The sequence below is a fragment of the Pongo abelii genome, chromosome 18 (genome assembly GCF_028885655.2).
Source record: "Pongo abelii isolate AG06213 chromosome 18, NHGRI_mPonAbe1-v2.0_pri, whole genome shotgun sequence".
Classification (NCBI taxonomy): Eukaryota; Metazoa; Chordata; class Mammalia; order Primates; family Hominidae; genus Pongo; species Pongo abelii.
Window position 1 is genome coordinate 11475867 of NC_072003.2, and position 20507 is coordinate 11496373.

General features: G+C 45.9%; 1 protein-coding gene across 2 annotated transcripts in view; it reads right to left on the reverse strand.

The window, feature by feature from the left end:
* GRIN2A (glutamate ionotropic receptor NMDA type subunit 2A) overlaps nucleotides 1–19249 on the reverse strand; it is a 419536-nt gene extending 400287 nt beyond the window's left edge. For both annotated transcript variants that reach the window (XM_054533449.1, XM_063717183.1), the window contains exons 1-3: nucleotides 19161–19249; nucleotides 18387–18577; nucleotides 16492–16923 (exon numbers count right to left, since the gene is read on the reverse strand). In XM_054533449.1, the coding sequence (XP_054389424.1) occupies nucleotides 16492–16905 (414 nt within the window). In that variant the 5' untranslated portion in view covers nucleotides 16906–16923; nucleotides 18387–18577; nucleotides 19161–19249. The remainder of the gene's footprint in view (nucleotides 1–16491; nucleotides 16924–18386; nucleotides 18578–19160) is intronic.
* Nucleotides 19250–20507: the final 1258 nt, after the last annotated feature.

Here is a 20507-nt window from a genome sequence, read left to right on the forward strand (position 1 = left end):
TGTGTCCTTTTCTAGACAGTTCCCCGAGAAAACTTCTGCATACACATTGGCATAAATGACACATGAGATCTCGCTGCTATCCTGGCTGGTGTGCACTGGTGCAGCAGAACTGGTTATCTAAAGACTGAAATGCTTCCATTTTGCTTGTGAATAGCCACATCTTCCAGGAACCCCAAGTGCCCCCTGCCACTCAGCCCCTCCCTCGGAAACCCCCCACTTCCCCATAACCAGCCACTAAAGGATTAACACCTCACATAACAGGTGCTCCAGGATTCTACAAAGTGAGTATCTATTCTGATTCAGCTCTGATAGTGCTGTAGTGGCTAAATATTTTGAGTATTCCTCACAGCTGTTAATATCAAACCTAAATCTCTCCCACTTTTGTTTAAAACTCATTTTACTGCCCCCTGCCACCCGGGCAATATCCCTTTCCTATCACAAGGCAGTTCCTGTTACAACCTTGTGGGGATTCAGTCAGGCTGGTGGGAAAAATTTTGGTTATAGAGAATAGCCGCAAACCTTCTTGGAAGGCCTGAAGGTTTTTGCAAAAGTCTCAGGATAAGGTTATGGCTGAAGGCAACCTAATCCTTACCTTAAGTAAATAGCTTGAAGTGGGTACAAAGGAAGACAGAGCAGTTTATCTAACTAGCTTGTTTACTCACGTGGTCTTAAGACCAACCTTTGATCATTCTTGGGTGCATGATGGCTCTCTCCGGGGTAGGGCAACCAGGTTAATTACTCACCAATGTGTTTACTCACAACCTCTGTCAATCAATCTTTACTGAATAAACGTGAGTCTCACTGGCAAGTCGAGGCCGTGGCCACTGACTCTCTACAGAACCTTCCTTTGTGTCTATAAGTGGCATGGACACTCAGCTGGACTGGCAAAGCAGAATATCTGTGCATCAGGGAAATTTATTCCTCTGTCATTGGGTCAGGGTCTGTGGGACGGACGCCGCACAACCTCACCCTGCCTCTGCTTTTTTAGAGAAAGGAACAAACAAGGGCTTCCCATCCCTACCATTCCCTACAAAGCCTGGGACACAAACATGACTCCAGCCCACTTGGACATGAGTCTCTACCTAGACTCCTGGCAAATCATAACAGTGGGGTCCCACAAAATGATTTTCTGCTGGGAAATTTTACATATTAAAGCAATTAGTGAAACAACACTGATACAGAGACAATGGTTGAGCAATGCCTGGTGATGAACAATGAATAATCATAGAACTCCCTGCCAGGCTTCAAAATATTTATTATTTTTTAGAAATTCAAATTGTTCTACTGTATATTATATTGGAATCCATCGTTCTCTGAGGTTTTCCATTTACACAATGGGGAAATATCAAAGCAGTTAAAATATGCAATACCTAGTGAATATAACAGCGATGATTAAAATATATTCCATGGCAGGTGTCTTAAAAGAGATGCAAATTATAACAATGAGATAATATTTTTGTCTAGCCAATCAGAAAAATTTCTGTTTCGAGAGCCAACAAGAGTTAAGTGACAGAGATACTTTAGGACATAGTTATTAGAAGTGTCCAGTGATTCAATCTTTCTAGGAACAAATTAACGGAACCTTAACTGGTTCTGTATTGATAATTTTAAAATTCTTTAATTTCAGTAATGGAGTCTATTAAAAGCCAATAATCTGTGATGCAGACATTTCATTAAAAAGATGTTAAACAAGGTATTGGTTTTCATAGCAAAAAATTGGGGAAAATCTCAATTATCAACTAAATCATGATATATCCACAGAATGGAAAACATAGAAGATAAAAATGTTTACAAGTAATCTGAAAGCTTCATGATAAAATGTTAAGCAAATTACAAGCTATCTATAAAATTATATAGTGTGTATTTGTAAATAAGGTATAGGAAAACAGACAAGAGGGAAATAAACCAAAATATTAATAGCAGTTGTCTCTGGATGGTGAGAGTAAAGGTGATTTTCATTTTCTTTATACTGCCCTGATTCTCACAAAATCCTCTAAAATACATATGTATGATTACTTGTATATTAGCTGTGATTATTTTTTAACAGTTCTTAAAGTTCTTATATTTTTGATATATATATACTGACATATTTATATATATACTGACATATTTTTATATATATATATAGACATATTTACTGATGAATACAATGATGTCTTGGATTTGCTTTAAAATGATCCAGCAGTGGGTCCATGATAAAAATATTTCTTTTAATGCTGCTAAACAGGAGAGAGACAGAGAGAGAGAGAGAGAGAGAAGAGGGGAGAGGAGGGGAGGGGAGGGGAGAGAGGAGGGGAGGGGAAGGGAGGGGAGAGGAGAAGGGAGGGGAGGGAAGAGAAAAAGAAGAGAGGAGAAGAGAAGAGGAAAAACTAGAATCAATTAACCAAGGCAAAACCGATAGCAAATTTGTTTTTAACTAAAGTGCAAATTTGACCATGAAGGTCTTCACCCAAGGCCTGCCATTTTCAAAATCCCATTCGTGGAAGCCATGCACACACCCTAGCACCAGAACTACAGCAAGCCTACCTTTTTCCACAGCTCCGCAGCTTCTTCACGTGGTTCTGAGTCTACTCACCCAAGTCAGCTAATACTACATTTCCTCAGTCCTACAGATAGCATTAAAACAATTCGCCTGGAAAATATGTCTTTTTCTTTCACCCCTAGGACAGCAGACTAGCAAGACAATATGGATTTCAAATGCCACTCACTCTTCCTGGGCAGGTATTCCTAATTTCAAGAGACAAGATAGAGCAGGAGACATTCAGCCATTTGTGACAACAAAACAGAAATCTGCAAAAAGCTCAATGTTTGATGGTAAGAAATGCCATCCAGAGGAGAATTTGGAAGCTATCAAGACCACTCAAGACTGGCAGCCTTGAGGAACAGGTTAAGAGGAGAGGGAGGCTTAGATTGTGAACTCAATTCTGCTCCTCCGTGAGCCAGCCTTCCCTCTACAGCTCATCTTCAGCCGTGGGGGATGACAACCTGCAGGGGCAGGCACCCAGGACACAAGCCTCTTCTAGACCAGCTCTCCAGTTTGACCCCATATCCCGACCCTCAGACCTGTGGATGAGGCTGTCCCTCCTCTGCATTCCCATGGTCCCATGAATACAATCATACTGGACTTGCATTATGAGTCTCCCCAGCTAGATTCTGAAACAAATTGATCACAGATGCATCCACAAAGCATTTTGGCCCAAGGACAAAGCCAAGAAAGGTATGAAGAATGAACATACATTTGACCTGTGAACAACACACTGCATGGGTCTACCTATATGCAAATTTCTTCTCCCTCTGCCAACCCCTGAGGCAGCAAGACCAACCCTTCCTCTTCCTCCTCCTCCTCAGCCTCCTCAATGTAAAGACAAGGATGAAGACCTTTATGATGACCCCCATCCACTTGAATAGCAAACATATTTTCTTCCTTATGATTTTCCTTATGATCTTCTTCTCTATGGCTTACTTAAGAATCTGCTATATAATACATATAGCATACAAAATTTGTATTAATTAACTGTCTATGTTATTGGTAAGACTTCTGGTCAACAGTGGGCTATAGTTTATGGGAATCAAAAGTTATACATGGATTTTAAACTGCATGGGGGTTAATGCACCTAACTCCTGCATTGTTCAAGGATCAACTGTGTTAATAAACCAATAAATAAATCAATTCCAAGGAAATCTGTGAAAGGGTTTCAGGGGGTCTGTGATCCCCTGAAATTGCACATTATTTTGCCTGCATGTTTATGAACATGCACTCCTCTGGAAGGGTCCATAGCCTTCATTAGATTTTAAAGTGGTCCCCGACTCCCCCAAAATCACCCCAAATTATCTTAAATTCTTTGAGTGAGTTTGTGAGCCAAGCTTCAAGGTGTCAGTGATTTTTGGAAATCACAACTTACATTTTAGAGTGAGTTTATTTTTGTTTTGGCAAAAAAGTCACTGTTAGGGACCAATGGAAACAATTAACCTTTTTCAAGTCAGGGATTATAGTTTAAGAGAAGATCCTTCCTTTTGATATGCCAACTTCAGCAAAAAAATCACAAACAGAAAGAAACTGCCATTCCAATTAATATTTTCCCTCCTGAAATGGGTAACACAGCCACCTCCGTGGAAGGGAACCTGAGTTCGAAGTTCTGCGATGCATTAATGGAGCAAATATTCTTTCTCTGAATGCTCTGTTGTATTATTTAGATTTTTTTACTCTGTACATCAACATCTATTTCAAAATTTGAAAAATGGAGACAATATATATCAATTGCCATCCCATGGAAAGTTACAAAATTTGAATGGAAAGTGAAAGCATTTGGAAAGCAATTTCAGGTTCATTTTTCTTTTGTGGGGATGTGGGGGAATAGGAGAAGTGAATAAACAACAGAATAGTATCTAGAGCATTTTCTGCCATAAGCAGATGTTCCAAATGCAGGAGAATGCAATTGACAAAAAAGAATGATTTGCCAACTGAAAAACCAGAGAGGAGTCTGGCTGGCTCTTTAGAATACAAACATATTACTACAGTAAGATGTGCAAAACAAGCTGAATATATTTTATTCAGTAATAATGATTAACCTGATACAAGTGCAAAAACACCCCATTTCAAGATCATTGGCAATTATTCTAAACATCGTCTTCTGTAGATGAGCTTCTTAGCCAAAAACATTTTCACTAGTAAATATGACGCCGACTGACCTACTTATGTTTTTATTTATATATGTTTGTGTGAGTTGATATATACATAGGTTGTCTGCTTTTCAAATATCTTCTACCTTCAGGATAATGTAAAGTCTTTTGGGAACTTGAGGTGATGATGCAGGGATTATAAATTCCTCCTCCATGCCAGGCAAATTTATACAGAATTACTCACACACTTGGAAAAAGTGAGGATGTTGGTTTTCAGCCAAATGCTTGGCCTAAAGCACCAAGGCTTGGAGATCTTTTTTTAAAAATCAAGAATTTGAGAGGTACAGAGTGTCTGAATAAGAAAGGGCCTCAGAGGTGACCCAACCCAACCTTGCAAGCCCGATTTTCCACCTAATTACTGAGGGACAGACAGTCACTCTTAGCTCAATCATATCCTGACATATCCTTCCTATTCCATGAATCCTCACAGTCTTCTGTTAGAGACCTAATTGCCGAAGCTTATTCCTTATATCAAGATGAAACTTTACTCCTTATAGTTTCACTCTTGGCCAGGTGCAGTGACTCACGCCTGTAATCCAGCACTTTGGGAGGCCGAAGCGGGTGGATCACCTGAGGTCAGGAGTTCAAGACCAGCCTGGCCAACATGGTGAAACCCCGTCTCTACTAAAAATACAAAGTTAGCTGATGGTGATGGCAGAGGCCTGTAATCCCAGCTACTCAGGAGGCTGAGGCAGGAGAATCACTTGAACCCAGGAGGCAGAGGTTGCAGTGAGCCAAGATCGTGCCATTGAACTCCAGCCTGGGTGACAAGAGCAAAACTCTGTCTCAAATAATAACAATAATAATAATGATAATAATAATTTCACTCTTATTTCTGTCCCCAGAACAACAGTAACAAAATTAAGACTTAACCTTCTACCTTGTAACAGCCCATGGAGTATCTGAACACTTCTCCCATATCCCCTCTGAGATTTCCCTTCTCCAGACTAAACATCCCTAAATACTTCTTCTGAAACTCTTAATATATTTCATTTAGAGTGTATGCAATCCTAAAGGCCCTTTTTCTGCATGCATTGCAATTTTTCAACGTCCATCTTTAGATATTACTCCTCAGAACTAAGTGCAATTCTACATATAATGGTGTTAGTGTTGCTGGAGACATCACCAGTTGTACTACTGAAGCATTACCCCACACCCTTGCTAACAGAAGCAATTTTGCTCAGTGGCAATTACCCATTCTCAGAGAGGAATCCTGGATCTCTATCATTGTTGTTTGAGCAGTGGGAATGTGACCCAGTTCTGGCCACTGAAATGTAAGAGGAAGTCTACTCCAATGAAAGGATAGAGGCCCTAGAAGAAGGCTTATTTTTCTCTCCCTTTTTTTCCTGTTTTGAATGCTAGGAGGTGAAGTTGTGATGGCTGGAACAGAAGCAGCCATATTGTGACTCAGATAAACCAGCAGCTGAGGAAGGCAAAGTAGAAGAATAAGAAGGATCTAAGTCCTCAGTGGGACATTAAGTCACTAAGCTAGATCTGAGGCTCCTTACTAAGCAAAAAACTGAATGTCTTTAATGGTTTAAGACACTGTTGGTCAAATACTCTGTTACCTGCACCTGAAACCACGCCAAACAACAGAAGAGGTATAATGGAGCTATTGCCTCCCTTGATTTAAACATTATATTTCTATAAATGTGGCCTCCACTTTTTATAAGGCCACAACATATGTGGCCTTCACATATATTTCTAGATATGTGGCCTCCACATATCCCCACTTAGGATCTGCTGAGCTTCTGGTCACTACAAAATAAACAAGCAAACAAATAAAAAGTCTGTATTTGAGTACCATGATCTCGAATACTCACAGAAACCATATCATTAACATAAATGTATGAATCACCCTAGATATGGGATAACAGAGTGGGGACAGCTGTAGTGAATTTGAAAATGCGTGCTGCCTAAAGACATTAAAATTCAAGCATTTAAAAATGCTGTACTCGTGAAACAAAATGCATCTATGAGCCAGATTCAGCATGCAGTACACCAGTTCATGACCCTTGCAAAAACCATTCCCAAGTAAGTTGGATGTGATAGCTGGAACAGAGGCAGCCACATTATGACTAAGTGAGTTGGAAAGTCTCATATCCCCCTTTCTGCAATAGTGAAAATTCTTATTCAAACTATTGAGAGAGGTTGGTCAAAAGGCACCAACTTCCAGTTGTAAGGTAAATAGGTTCTAGAGACCTAATGTATAGCATGGTGACTGGTGATAGCATGGTGACAATACAAAAATGCATTGTATAAGGGCAATTTGCTAAGATAGTTCATCTTAGGTGATCTCATCACACAATAAAGGTAACCATGTGAGGTAATGGATATGTCAATTAGTTTGATGGTGATAATCATCTCACATTTACATGTATATCAAAATATCATTTGGGGCTGGGGATGGTGGCTTATGCCTGTAATACCAGCACTTTGGGAGGCCAAGGGAAGAGGATTGCTTGAGTCTGGGAGTTCAAGACAAGCCTGGGCAACATGGTGAGACCCTCGTCTCTACCAAAAATTTAAAAATTAGCCAGATGTCATGGTACACACCTGTGTTCCTAGCTACTTGGGAGGCTGAGATGAGAGGATGACCTAAGCCCAGGAGGTTGAGGCTGCAGTGAGCTATGATCATGCCACTGCACTCCAGCCTGGGTGACAGAATGAAACACTGTTTTCTTTAAAAAAAAAAAAATTGTGTTGTACACCTTTAATATATACAATTTTTCTCTGTCAATTAACCTCATTAAAGCTGAGTGCAGTATGGGGGGAACCTCCAGTGCAGTCTTTAGAGTGGCTCCATCATTTCAATCTGAAGTTTTGAATTTTAATTCCATCATCCAACATCTTAATCCTTTTAGTCACAACAACGAAAATATGAACATAAAAATCTGTTTTTGTCTTGAATCTGAGCCCCTTCCCTAAACCAAATGGATTCGTAGTCATTAACTTGAAAGGGTAATAAAGTAAGAGCAAAAGAATAAGAACCCAAAGCCCTAGGTTCTAGTTACGGCTTTGAACAATGCACAAATTACTGCAACCCCCAGATCCTTTATTTCCTCATCTGAAAATAGAGATTCTTTAAACAAATACCTTTGGAGCTGCCAGGTTCCCCAGGCTATCACTGAGTTATTAATCCTTGGCAGAGATAAAATGAGAAACTATATATGTCCACACTCTAAATCCCTAAGCCCCGTGCAAACATATGGTCCAGTTGGTGGAGTCATTTAATGCAAAGGTCAATGAGATAGTCTTCTCCTGCGATCACTTTCACGCTGGCCACGTTTAGCTTCGGTTTGCCAGGATAAAGCTCTCAGCAAGTCCTACAAAGGCAAAGGAAGCTTCTGGTTGTCCCAGTTAAGAAAATACAAATCATTTCATGTTAGACCCTCCACTTCTGACAGTTCTGTGGGATTCACTCCCAGTTTCTTGCAGAGCATGCCCTCATGTAACCACGTCATCCTTAATCACTCTTTCTGGTTATTAAAAAGTACATGTACACTGGAGAAAAATAAAAACTAAAAAATGCAGACACAATAACAATAGCATTCCTGTAATAAGCACTTATTATAAGGTAGGCACTGAGACACGGACTAATATCCATGATGTCATTTAAATCTCACAACTTTATAAAGTGGATGCTATTATTGTTCCCATTTTAGAGATGAAAACATTGAGGCTCAAGATATTAAGAACTTCCCCATGATCACCCAGCCAGTAAGAGGTGGAATCCCTGAATTTAAACGCAGGCAATCTAACTCAAAGTATAATATGTTAACCACTTGATAATGATATTCTTTAAAAGATTAAAGCAGCCATGAGTCTACCACTCCAAAGATAACTGCTATCCATATTTTGGTATGTTTGTTGCCAGTCTTTCCTTGATGGGGCACAAAATTTTCAGAGCTGGAAGAGATCTTAGTGATATTTTTGTCCCAAATCCTCATTTTGCAGGAGAACCAGAGGTTCAGACAGGTGAAGGGCCTTTTCTAAGGTCACACAGGTATTTTTGGAAATTGAATTTCATTCTTCAGACTCTTTGCCCAAGGTTTTCTTGGATCTTCCAACTCAAGTTGATTCATCATGGCTGCCTGCAGTACTGTGTTGAGAAGGCCTTAAGGCCAGTGGGCTCAACAGGGCCAGGTGTTATACGAGATTAATGACGGCAGCAGTGAACATGGCATCCATGGTTGCATACATGCCATAGATCTGCCGTCTTATCCAGGAACAGCCCCTGGAAGAGCTACTTCCCTCACCTATATCATAGGCCTCACAGCCTAGTGCCTTCAGGACACTGTGTATGTAACATAAATGAGTGAAGTGAAGTGAAGTGAAGTGATTGTTGGGAATTTAAGAAAGGAGGGGCACCTGTCCTGTCCCAGGATGGCAGTGGGAGGGCAGGGATCGTGGCAGGTGGGGTTGGGGGATGAGATTCATCTCCAGCCAACTGTTGCCGTAGGGGAAATCGGGGCCAGTGTGGCCAGGCCTTCTGACTGTTTCAATGCAGCATGAAGTTTGGATTTTATTTTCCAAGGGACGTCTTCCAACTTTAAAACATTGGCAAAGAATTAGAAGTTGAAAGATCAAGGGTGGGGGATGCAGGACAAACAAAAGACACCAATTAACAACCTTATAATGTCTCATTTATGTGATGACTTATCAGAGGCTACCAACTCTCTATTACAAACCAGAGATTCAGTTCCTGTTTCTCTTCTGCACAGCCCTCTTTCTCTCTCTTTCCCCACTCACTCTGCCTACAGTAGCATTTTCCATCTGACGCTATGAGAAAGAAGATAAACACCGCTGCAAACCCACCAGACCACAGCTCTTAAGGGCCCAAACGATTACCAGCAACCCCTGAGGGCTACTTGGAGTGTGAGTCACGCTACCGGGAGGATGCCTGTTGGTCTCTGATGACTTATGTGAGGAGGTGTTGATGATTGCATCTGACATGCTTCATGGAAAAGACTAAAGATAGGTCTCCCCACTCTCCCAGGAACTACCTGATGCCTCTTTAGCAGGAGCTGAGTGGGCTCCACCAACATTCTGATCTGTGCGTCTGCCCTTTTCGAGAGCTTTCGGTGTTTAATGGGAAGGCCCGTCACTCGCATCCAAACTCTGGAGCTGCCAGGTTACAAGAGCACCAACTTCCACCTCCTGCTGACGAGCTGTTACTCAGCAGTTCTCTACAGGCCTTTTGTATGTAACCCCCCAATTTATGCTAATCCTCAGGATGGCTGGTAATTATCTGCCCACTAGAGAGAAGAGAAAAATTGGCAAACACCTATGAAATCAGTCAGCATTGAGGGAACAAACACTGCACAAATGCCCTGAACCATATTGTGATATGTTCATCCGGAAGCTCCAACAAGCTGGCATCGGAGTCAATGACTAGATTCATTCAATCAACAAACATTTACCGTGTAACAAACGCAAATGGCAGGACAAGGGCAAGGTACTGAAAAGGATGCCCCTATGGAGAATAAATGAATCTTATTAACGGTGGAAAAAGAGAGAAATTGTTAAAATAATTGTGGTATGAACTGAACGCTCTGCAGCCATTGAAAATCAAGTTTAAGAAGTCTATGTAGTGATAAAGGAAAATTCCAAGAATACATAATGAAGTTTAAAAAAATACATAAAAGCAGGTTGTGAAATAAAACTGGGTCAAAATCCGAGTGAACACACTCAGTAACCTTCCTTTTCTGCTCCTAAGACATAGAATTTATAAAGAAATCTTTAGTTATTTTTAAATTTACATAGTATTGCTTGGAAATAAGAAAACGGAATCACAGATTAAAAATAGAGAGTAATCCCTAAAAATAAATGAACTGAAAGACGGGACTCTAGGGTTTCAAGCAGGAATCAAAGCCACATAATCCATGGATGATAGATCCAATATGAGCCGTGAGAACAGAGGCATCAATGTCCATCCAGGGAAAAAGGGGAAGAACTGGACCTAGAATCAGGCTGCTAGCTGTGGATGGTGCTGGAACATCCGCACCATCCACCAATAGTCACAGCCAAAAAGCAGGACCCTATCTGTGTCAAGGAGCCAAAATGAAGTCACCTACATGAGATGGACTCCTAAGCCTGTACCACAGGCCATGTAGAATGGGAAGAGAGTACAAACCTGAGCTGCTGACATGGGCTCTGGCTTAAAACACACACCCTCACAAATATAGGGCATAAGAAATCATAAAGTTGCCTTGAAAATAAGTTCACAAACAAAAATTAAAGAACATATGTGAACATCCAACTAACTGACTTTACAAATGAAGGACTTCACAACTGAAGAAAGAAAGATGCTAGAGCAATCAGAGAAGAACTTTATAATATATATTTTTTAATCTTTGAAGGGACAGGGGAGGGAGTTACATGCACAAAGTGAGAAGAGTTTTTCATTATTTATAACACAAAAAAACAGGGAGGTGTAAAGAGGGACCAATTATTATCTTGGAAATAAAGTATATCCTTGTTGAAATCCATAACTCAACAGATAGTCAAAATAATAGACCATCCATGCTGTTTCTTTCTAAAATAAAATATTAGACCAGACACAAATGAAATGATGTAGTTAACTGGAGTACAGAATTGAAGAAACCTTCCCAAACACAGTACAAACAGAGAACTGGAAAAAAAAAAAAAAAAAGAAAACAACTTAAGATACATGGAGAATTGGTCGAGAAATTACATATATATATATATAACAGTCATGTGCTACACAAGGAGGTTTAGGTCAACAATGGACCACAAGTACACAATGCTGGTCCCATAAGATTATATTCTAAGTTTTTGCTGTACCTTTTCTGTGCTTAGATATGTTTAGATACACAAATACTTACCATTGTATTACAGTTGCTTACAATATTTAGTATAGCATTCATACAGTAGAGTATGCTGTAGAAGCTTGTAGCCTAGGAGCAACAGGCTATAGCACATAGCCTAGGTGTGTAACAGACTATACCATCTAAGTTTGTGTAAGTGCACTCTGTGATGTTCACACGATTAAATCACCTAATGATCCATTTCTCAGAACGTGTCCCATCATGAAGCAACGCATGACTATACATATGCATTTATATTCAGAAGGAGAGAATAGAAAGAATGATGGAAAGAAAGAATCCAACAGATAGTGGCTGAGATTTTTCCAGAATTAAAGAAAATCTTGAATCCTCTAAGAAAGTCCACAGAGGGCAAAGCACAATAAGAAAAACCATATATGCTATAAAATCCTGAGCATGCGACTAAATAGATAAAAGGAAATACACCAAAGTGTCAGTAATGTTTACCCATGGTGATAGGATTTGGACAGAGATTTTTATCTTCTTTAAATTTTAATGTATTTCCTAAGTGCTCTACAATGAAAAGACATTATTTTTATATGTCTGCGGAGGAGAGAAGCATTTGTTATGTCAAATACACAAAAACAGATAAACACAGTTTTTTTTAAAATCTGCCCTCACACGACTTACACTCTGGCAGAAGACATGAGGCTTGCATAGGAATAACATAGAAAATAAAACACAAGTGATAACTGGCATGGATGGATATAGCTAAAATCTGAGCCTCGTCTTTTCCTGCATGGAGCAATTAGGAATATGGGGAGAAGTGGTAGGGGGTGAGAGGGTTAAGGACACTGAGCAGAACTGTAAAGATCTAGCCCACATGCTGGGCTTACCAGGGACTATTACTGCAGCTGGAGTGTATTTCACTTAGACAGGGTCAAAATGGCCAAGCCAAGATAAGATTAGAACTTCATCTACATCGAGCATTATTTTCACATCTTATTTATTTATTTTAATTTTCTTTTTCTTTTCTTTTTTTTTTTTTTTTGAGACAAAGTCTCACTCTGTCACCCAGGCTGGAGTGCAGTGGCATGATCTTGGCTTGCTGCAACCTCCACCTCCCAGGTTCATGCAGTTCTCCCTGCCTCAGCCTCCTGAGTAGCTGGGATTACAGGGGACTGCCACCACATCCAGCAAATTTTTGTATTTTTGTAGATGGGGTTTCAGCATGTTGGCCAGGCTGGTCTTGAACTCCTGATCTCAGGTGATCCGCCCACCTCGGCCTCCCAAAGTGGTATGATTACAGGCATGAACCACCTCACCCAGCCTTATTTTCACCTCTAATTTAGTTATATTGCAAGACTACCCAATGATGCAAGCAAAACATTAACACCTCCATTGTAAATTAAATTAACACCACAAAAATCTGCCACATTTGCATGACATTTCAATTGTTATAAGGCTTTGTTATTTTCTTCAAGGGTCAAATAGACAGAGAGAAGGAAAATGTGGCACATATACACCATGGAATACTATGCAGCCATAAAAAAAGATGAGTTCACGTCCTTTGTAGGGACATGGATGAAGCTGGAAACCATCATTCTCAGCAAACTAACGCAAGGACAAAAAACCAAACACCACATGTTCTCACTCATAGGTGGGAATTGAACAATGAGAACACTTGGACACAGGAAGGGGAACATCACACACCGGGGCCTGTCATGGGGTGGGGGGAGGGGGGAGGGATAGCACTAGGAGATATACCTAATGTAAATGACAAGTTAATGGGTGCAGCACACCAACATGGCACATGTATACATATGTAACAAACCTGCACGTTGTGCACATATACCCTAGAACTTAAAGTAAAATTAAAAATAAAAATAAAAAAAGTTAAAAAAAAATGTGTGTGTGTGTGTGTGTTCATTTTAACTGATAACCAAATTGACTACTAGTCTTACTGGCAGGGGCACTATCATGTTGCCAATTTAGAAGTAAATATAACACAGGTGTGTTCTGTGTGACTTTACCAAATCAACATCATTTTAACAGGAGGCAGAGGCCTTGTCAATCTAGGGAGGTTGAGGCTGTAGTCATAATAACATTTGCAAACGAAGCAAGGCAGAGTTTTAAGCAATGCACCGTGACTGTTTCTTTGGAGACAAATAAACTCAATGCTCAGCTCTAAATGAAACACGTGGCAGAAGCACAAGCCATCTATATATGTTACTAATGGAAGGAAGGGCTGTTCACATCTCAGACAATCTCCTTTCTAAATACATCCCCAGTTTCTCAAAATACCACCTTTTAAACCAACTCCTCTCAATATCATCCAACTCCTCTCAATATCACCGTTCCACATGGGGACCAGACATATACCCCGATGTTACCTCCACTGAGCTCTTTGCTTCCCTGCCACCTTGCCTCATCTCCCTACAGTTCCACCAGAATCACAGAGAGGGGCCAATCTCTCCAAGACCAACTCTGAAAGTCCCAACAACAATCAGGAGTATCGAATCCCCTTCCCCATTTTTGAATCAATGGACCCTTTCATTCTTTTTCTCTCCAACCCGTCTTAAATCTCTATTCTTGATTTCTCTGGAAATGTCTTTTCTCATCTTCCTCTTGCCCTTTCCTGATTCCTTTTCTCTTCTTACTCTTAAGTGAGGTCACATTTTGGTCCACATCCCCAAAAGGCAGTTTCATCCCAAAGGAGAGAAGAATGTTTCCACCCATACTCCCCGGACTTCTCAAAACTTTCTTTCTAATGCCCCCTTCAAGGGAAGAACAGTTGCTGGTCTAGTTGGTCAGAGCCTGCCATTCACTGGGTCAAGATTCACTAGCAGGAAGGGTCACTGCCTATCAAGGGGGTTCCATTCCATGACCCTACACTCTTCCGGCTTCTCTCTGCCTACAGTTGGATGAATGAGCCACATGAGAGCCTGAGCCACACACCTATCGGCTGAGACTTAGAAGTAAGAGCGGAAGCCTACCCAGAACCTCCCAGTCTCACACCACCTTTTCCAATTCAGCTTTTCCCAGATTTCTCCATTGGGTTGTGCCAAACCCTCATGGATCCAGAAATTTCACTTTCGGTATGGTTACTGTTTCTTGTCTATCGCTCCTTTAGAAAAACTCAAGAAGGAAGAAGGGATCCGTGGTAATATTTAAATCCCAAAATCACACTCCAAGGCCTGGCTGGAAACTGGCTGTTCTTCTCCCTCAATGCCTTCATTAGAAGACCGGCCCCTCCCATACAAAAGCCCTATAGGCTGTGATTCATCATAGCTCTCCATGCTCAGGCCCTCCCACAAAATGAAACTGATCCCTTGTCCCTCCTGAAGATGGATGACATCATTAAAGTACGGGCTTCATTTAGTGGAATGGAAGATCACAGCTTGGGATCAGAAATTCAGCTACCTAGCTACATCACCCACTATGTGGTCTTGGCAAACTCCCTTAACTCCCCTATGGCTCAGTCACTTCATCTGAAAGTTACACCATGCTCCAAGAAACCCTAAGATTCTCTCCAGTTCTGAAATTTTCACTGGTGGCAGAGCATGGCTAGTCCCTACTCTCTTCTTCCCAGACAGGAGCCCCCCCAAAACTGAGAAGTGACTGGGAAAATGCTCAACCACACACAGGAATTCTGCTAGGCTGCAAATCATTTAAAATGAATGTTTAATAAGACACTGCATCAATTGTGTGCTTCAGCTGAATGTGCTGCAGCCCAGGAGACCTGAAAGAATTAATACGGTTCCCAAAGGAGCTGGTGGGCATTGCTGAAACAGAAGCAAAAGCTGATGTGATGAATATAAAAGTGCTTTGAGAGCATCAAAAGGAAAGTGCTACAGTGAATGTCTGCTCACTCCACTAGAATATCTCCTGCCATCTAAGGAACACTGTCCAAGAAGGTCTCAGGGCTAGAGACCATGGCACACAAGTACACTTACTCTTTCCTCCCCTTCTGAACTCCCAATCTTTTCTCAGGACTTAGAGGACAGTACACACACAACTCCAATCTTTCCCTTTTTTCTCATTCCTCACTTTACTTCTTCATTCCAGCCTTCTTCCTTCCCTCCACTTCTGTGTAACTCCCAAACCAGGCTGTCATAACATCTCCTTCAAATCTTCAAATCTCTCTCCCTTCTTCTCCAAACCAAAGCTCCCAGGCTGTCCACAAAAAAAGACCCTCCCTCTCATTCGAAGCCAACAGATTTTTTTACACTCTTTCTTGCATTTTGAGACTCTCCAACTTTAGTACCAAGATCCATCTTTGTTCAGGGGCCAACTCCTTCATCTGAGAGCCTTGGAGCCCCAGACAAAGAACATGTAAGGAAAATGCCAGGCCCTCCATGCTCTGGGTTTGGAGTTTATTCTCTCCACTCCCACCCACTCCCCTTGAGGAACGGGTCTCTCCTCCGCTCCTCTAGCCCAGAGCTTCTCAAACTCCCCACCTCTGTTCCTCCAACTGCAGAGTCAGAGGAAGCATGACATTTTTTCTGCCCTTTTGTGCTTTACCTAAAAACTTTGCATTTTCTTCCAGAACCTACCCACATTTAATAATTTTTAGAAATAGTTTTAGTCACTTACCATAAGAGGAAAAAATGGACATTTTCCCACAAAACAATCAGGTAAAACTGGCATTGTGGAAATAGGAAGCATATGTCTCCAGTGCTCCTGGGCCCACCTCTGTGCCCCATGGTACTCGTAAATCTCCAAACATGCCACCACCACCACCCCATAGCCTACTTCTCAGTTTTCTGAGCTCTTCCTGGCACACGCACAACAAAGTGCTCCTGCGTACACCATTTTCAGAAACAAGGCAAAAGGCATTTCCATTCATTTCTGGGTTGGAGAGGCAAGACCTGGTTCTCACCAGGGCCAGTGGCCACGGCCCTCCCACCCCCACCCTCACTTCACATCAAGACAGATTCTAGGGGCGTCGGAAGACCTGCAGCAGCTGCCATGCAGCTGGTGGCTTCCCAGGTCCTGGCAGGGCATCAGCTTCCGGCCTTACCTTGTCAGCCATGATCATAGATGCGCCCCCATGAATGCCCAAGATGGGGACGAAGGTATGGGAGGAGATAAAATCCAGCATCTGGGCTACAGCCTCCTGGTCCGTGTCGTCCCCAAACACGAGGCCGTGGATGCGTGCCCCGGACATGAGGTCGCACACGTGCGTGATGAGGCTCTTGGGGTCGGTGCGGTTCATCAGCAGAGCTACCACGTTCACGTCCAGGGGCAGCCCCGCCGCCTGCTCGGGGCCCCACAGGGTTCGAAGTTCGCGCTCTGTCACGTCGTGGCTGTGACCCAGCATCACCGCAATATTCAGCGCGGGGGGACCCTTCTCCGCCGCCGCGCTCGGCGCCGGACCGCGCCAGACCAGAAGGGCCGGCAGCACCAGCAGGGTCCAATAGCCCACTCTGCCCATAGTCGCCACTGACGGTCCCTGCAAGGTGAAGAGTGAGAGGCAGGGCCGCGATGAGCAAGGCGACCAGAAGAAAGGGATTACCGACTTGGCCCCCTGATCTAGGAACCAGGCATGGAGCTCAGCAGCAGGATAGGCTGCTGGGATCACGGACTCCATTCCCAATCCCCGACGCCATCCACATCCCTCGATCCATCTCTAACTCTATCTACAACTCCAATCCGAGCTAATTCTCCATCCCCCAGCCCATTCTCGCATCCAGCCTCCTCATCCCCTGTCTCCAGGCACTTCCCCATCCCCAACTCTGTCCATATCCCCCACCGCATTCCCCAAGTTCGCTGCGGGCCACAGACCCCAAGCGCCACGCGCGTTCTGTACCCCACCAAGCTCGTAGGTGCACAGAATAAACCCTCCATCCAACCGTTCCCACCTGGGATAGAGATGACCAAGTTCTCCACCCCGCCCCCTGCTGGCGCGGAGCGAACTACAGACCCGGCAGGGCGTGCGGAGGCGACACCCAGACCCCGCGTCCCCGCTTGAGAGCTGAACTAGTTGACTGACCCCGCCCCCTGCGAGCCCGTCGTGTGCACCACACACTTTGCTCTACGCCCAGCCCCAACTACAGACCCGGCTCCTCTCAGGCAGAGTACACCCCAAGTGCTTGGGAGTGAGGACGCTGCCTGGTGGGCCCAGGCTCCGCTGTGCCTGGGGGAACTTGGGGCTCGCCCCACCTCGAGCCAAGGGGCCGTGGAGAGTCCTTCACTCAACTGCAAGTGGGCCCAGGACCCACCCCTACACGCGCGCGTGCACACACACACGCACACACACATGTTCACACACACACACCCTCTCTCACGCGCGCCGTGTGCAATGCTGAATTCTGGAGAGTAGGCGTATCCCCCCGCGGGCCAGCGCGTAGGAGCTGGCAAAGAACGTGCGTAGGGGGAAAGGTAGGCTCCCAAGAAGCTCCCAGACGGACGTGGACTGTACAGCCCCTCCCTAGCCTTTCTACTGCGGGCGCTGTTGCCAAGTCTTAGGTGCACGTGGGCAGTGGGCCGCACACGCTCATAGGCACGCGCGCTTTTCTGCGCACCTCCTCAGACTGCTGTAGCGATGCCCACGGCCAGCCGGAGTCCTCACATGTCCTCAGGTGGTGCACACGCATGAACGGCGGCAGGTGCACAGCCCTGCGTACCTGCAAATACCAGCGCGGTCGTGCACGCGTGCCCTGACGCGCGCGTCTCGGGACGGACGCTGCTGGAGCCGGGGGAAGTTGAGGCGAACTCCAAGAGGCCTCGGCGTTCCTGGGTAAGCGCCGCGAAGCGCGGAGCCGCAGCGCCCCCTGGTGCCCCTCCTGCACTTCGCCGCTGGTCTCCCTCCCGCTTTCTCTCTCCCTCTCTAGCCTGATCCCTCTCCCGCTCTCCCTCCGGTCGAGTCTCCCTCCTCCCCGGTCCACGGAGCCCTGATCTCCCGCTGGGACGTACCTGTAGCCAGAGAAGGTCGAGGATGCAGTGGGGCGCGCTGCGCGCACGAGCATCTCGGCCGCCTCAGCAGCCACCGGGTTTAGCGGGTTCCCGCATGCTGCGGCCCCCGCGCGCTCCCCTGGCTGTCCCGCGCTGTCCGCATCGCCCCCACGGGGGGCGGCTATCCCAGCCGGAGGCTCTGCAGCAGGGCTCTAACGGGGCGGAGGAGAGAAGGAGAGGCAGGGTCAGCCCACCAGCGAGGGGAGGGAGGGTTGAGGGGAAGGCTGCAGTCTGCAGTGCTCACAAGCACCCCTGTGCCCAGGGGGGCTAGACAAGAGGGGGGAAGCTGAAGCCCGATGCCCACGACGCCCCCAGTGCGGATCCTCAGCCCCTGTGGCTGATAGCGGGTGCTCCACTCCAGGGTGCACTGGAGAATGGGAGCCCTAGGTTGGCCACCCACGAGAAGCTAACTGGGCACCTCCACCCGCACCCCCTACCACCTCCCCAGCGCCGGCTGCTGGGAGTTGTGCGACCGGGAGCTGCTGAGCGAGGGGGGTAGGGAGAGAAAGAGGAGGTAACGAGGGTGGGGGGGCGCTGGCTGAGTTTGTGACGAGCCAGCAGTAGGAGAGGGGGAGGGAAGGACGCGGGCTCCCGCGGTCCCGGCTCCCCGAGGGAGGAGGATCTTTCCCACGCAGCGACCCTCTTGTGATCCTGCCGCTTCCTCCCCCTTCAGGCCTCCCACCTCCCCCTTCCCAAGGGGGCCTCCCAGGCCCGGCGTCCCGCGCTAGCACTCACCGCAGCCTCTCTCCACATAGTTCTCAGCAGTGGCCGCTCCTGGTCATCTCCAGGGCTGATGGCTGCGGCCGCGATTCTCAGCGCTCACCCGGTCCCATGATCCGGCCAAGCCCTAGGAGCTCCCCTCCAAGATCCCTAGCTCCGCTTCCTGCCCCACTCCGGACGGCAACTGCCCGGTCCTCTGAGTGCGCCGGAGCACCCTCTCCGCAACCCAGCTCCGGGCTGGTGTCTTTGAGGGCGAGTGTGTGTGTGAGTGAGTGTGGGAGCGCGCGCGCGTGTGGTCGGGGATCCCCGCGGTCCCCGGCCGAGAGAGGCGCGGGCGGGGAAAGGCAGCTCCTTCCGAGCTCTTCGCTGCTGGGCCAGCTCCGCGCCGGGCGTTCGGCTCCCCACTTCCCAGCGGGAGTCCGGAGAGCGCCTGGACACCCTGGTTCACAGCACTGGCAAAGCCGGGTTCCCGGGTCGTGTTTCTGCTGCGGTCGCCTCCGAGGAAGAGGAGAAGGAAGGTAGGGGTGCCCTCCACACCAACTTAGGGACTTGTTCTCAGCCGGCGAGACGCAGTAGCCCCCGCGCAAGCCCAAGAGGCTTCGAGCTCCAGCGGGCGAAAGCGTCTCCTGCCCGCAGCCTCTCTCCTAGGTGGGTCGAGACAGACCCCGCAGTCCCTCGGCGGCGACGCGGAGCGCGGCCACCCGTTCCGAGAGCGCACGGCGGCAAATAAGGCCAGGATAGGTGGCTGGCTGGCGACGGGGGCGCCTGCGGCGGCGCGCGCTGCTGTCCGTGGTGTTGGAACCACGCTCTCCGCCCGCTCCCGGGCGTCTGGTGCGGCTGAAGAATCAATTATTCAGATCTCTGCTACCGCTTCCTCCTCCCCCAGTGCCTCGCGTTGGGTACAGCTATCCCCCTCCACGCACAGGCGCGCCGACACACACACACACACACACACACACACGCACAGAGTCTGCTCCAATGCTTCTCCCTGTGCCTCGCCACCCCCGTACGGGAACCCACTCCTCTGATCTCAGGGAGCCAGAATCCTGAAAGCAAAGACATCTGCATTTCCCACTTGCTTCCTTCTAAGTTGTACCAAACAGAAGCCTCCCTGAGGCTGCCACTTCTAAGCTACCAGAAGAGGTGAGCCAGGGAGCATGGGCCGGCCTGGGTGTGTGAGGGCTTGGTTGACTTGAATTCTAGCGACTGGGCATGAAATGCATGGTCAAGGGAGGAGCTCTGCCCCTTTTATATTCACCTGTATCTCCAACGCCTGTCTGCCTTTCAGGCCTTGGAAGGAAAGGGGTCTTCAATTCTAAGAGGTTTTGCAATCACTGTTCTAACCCTGCCTCCTCCACTTAA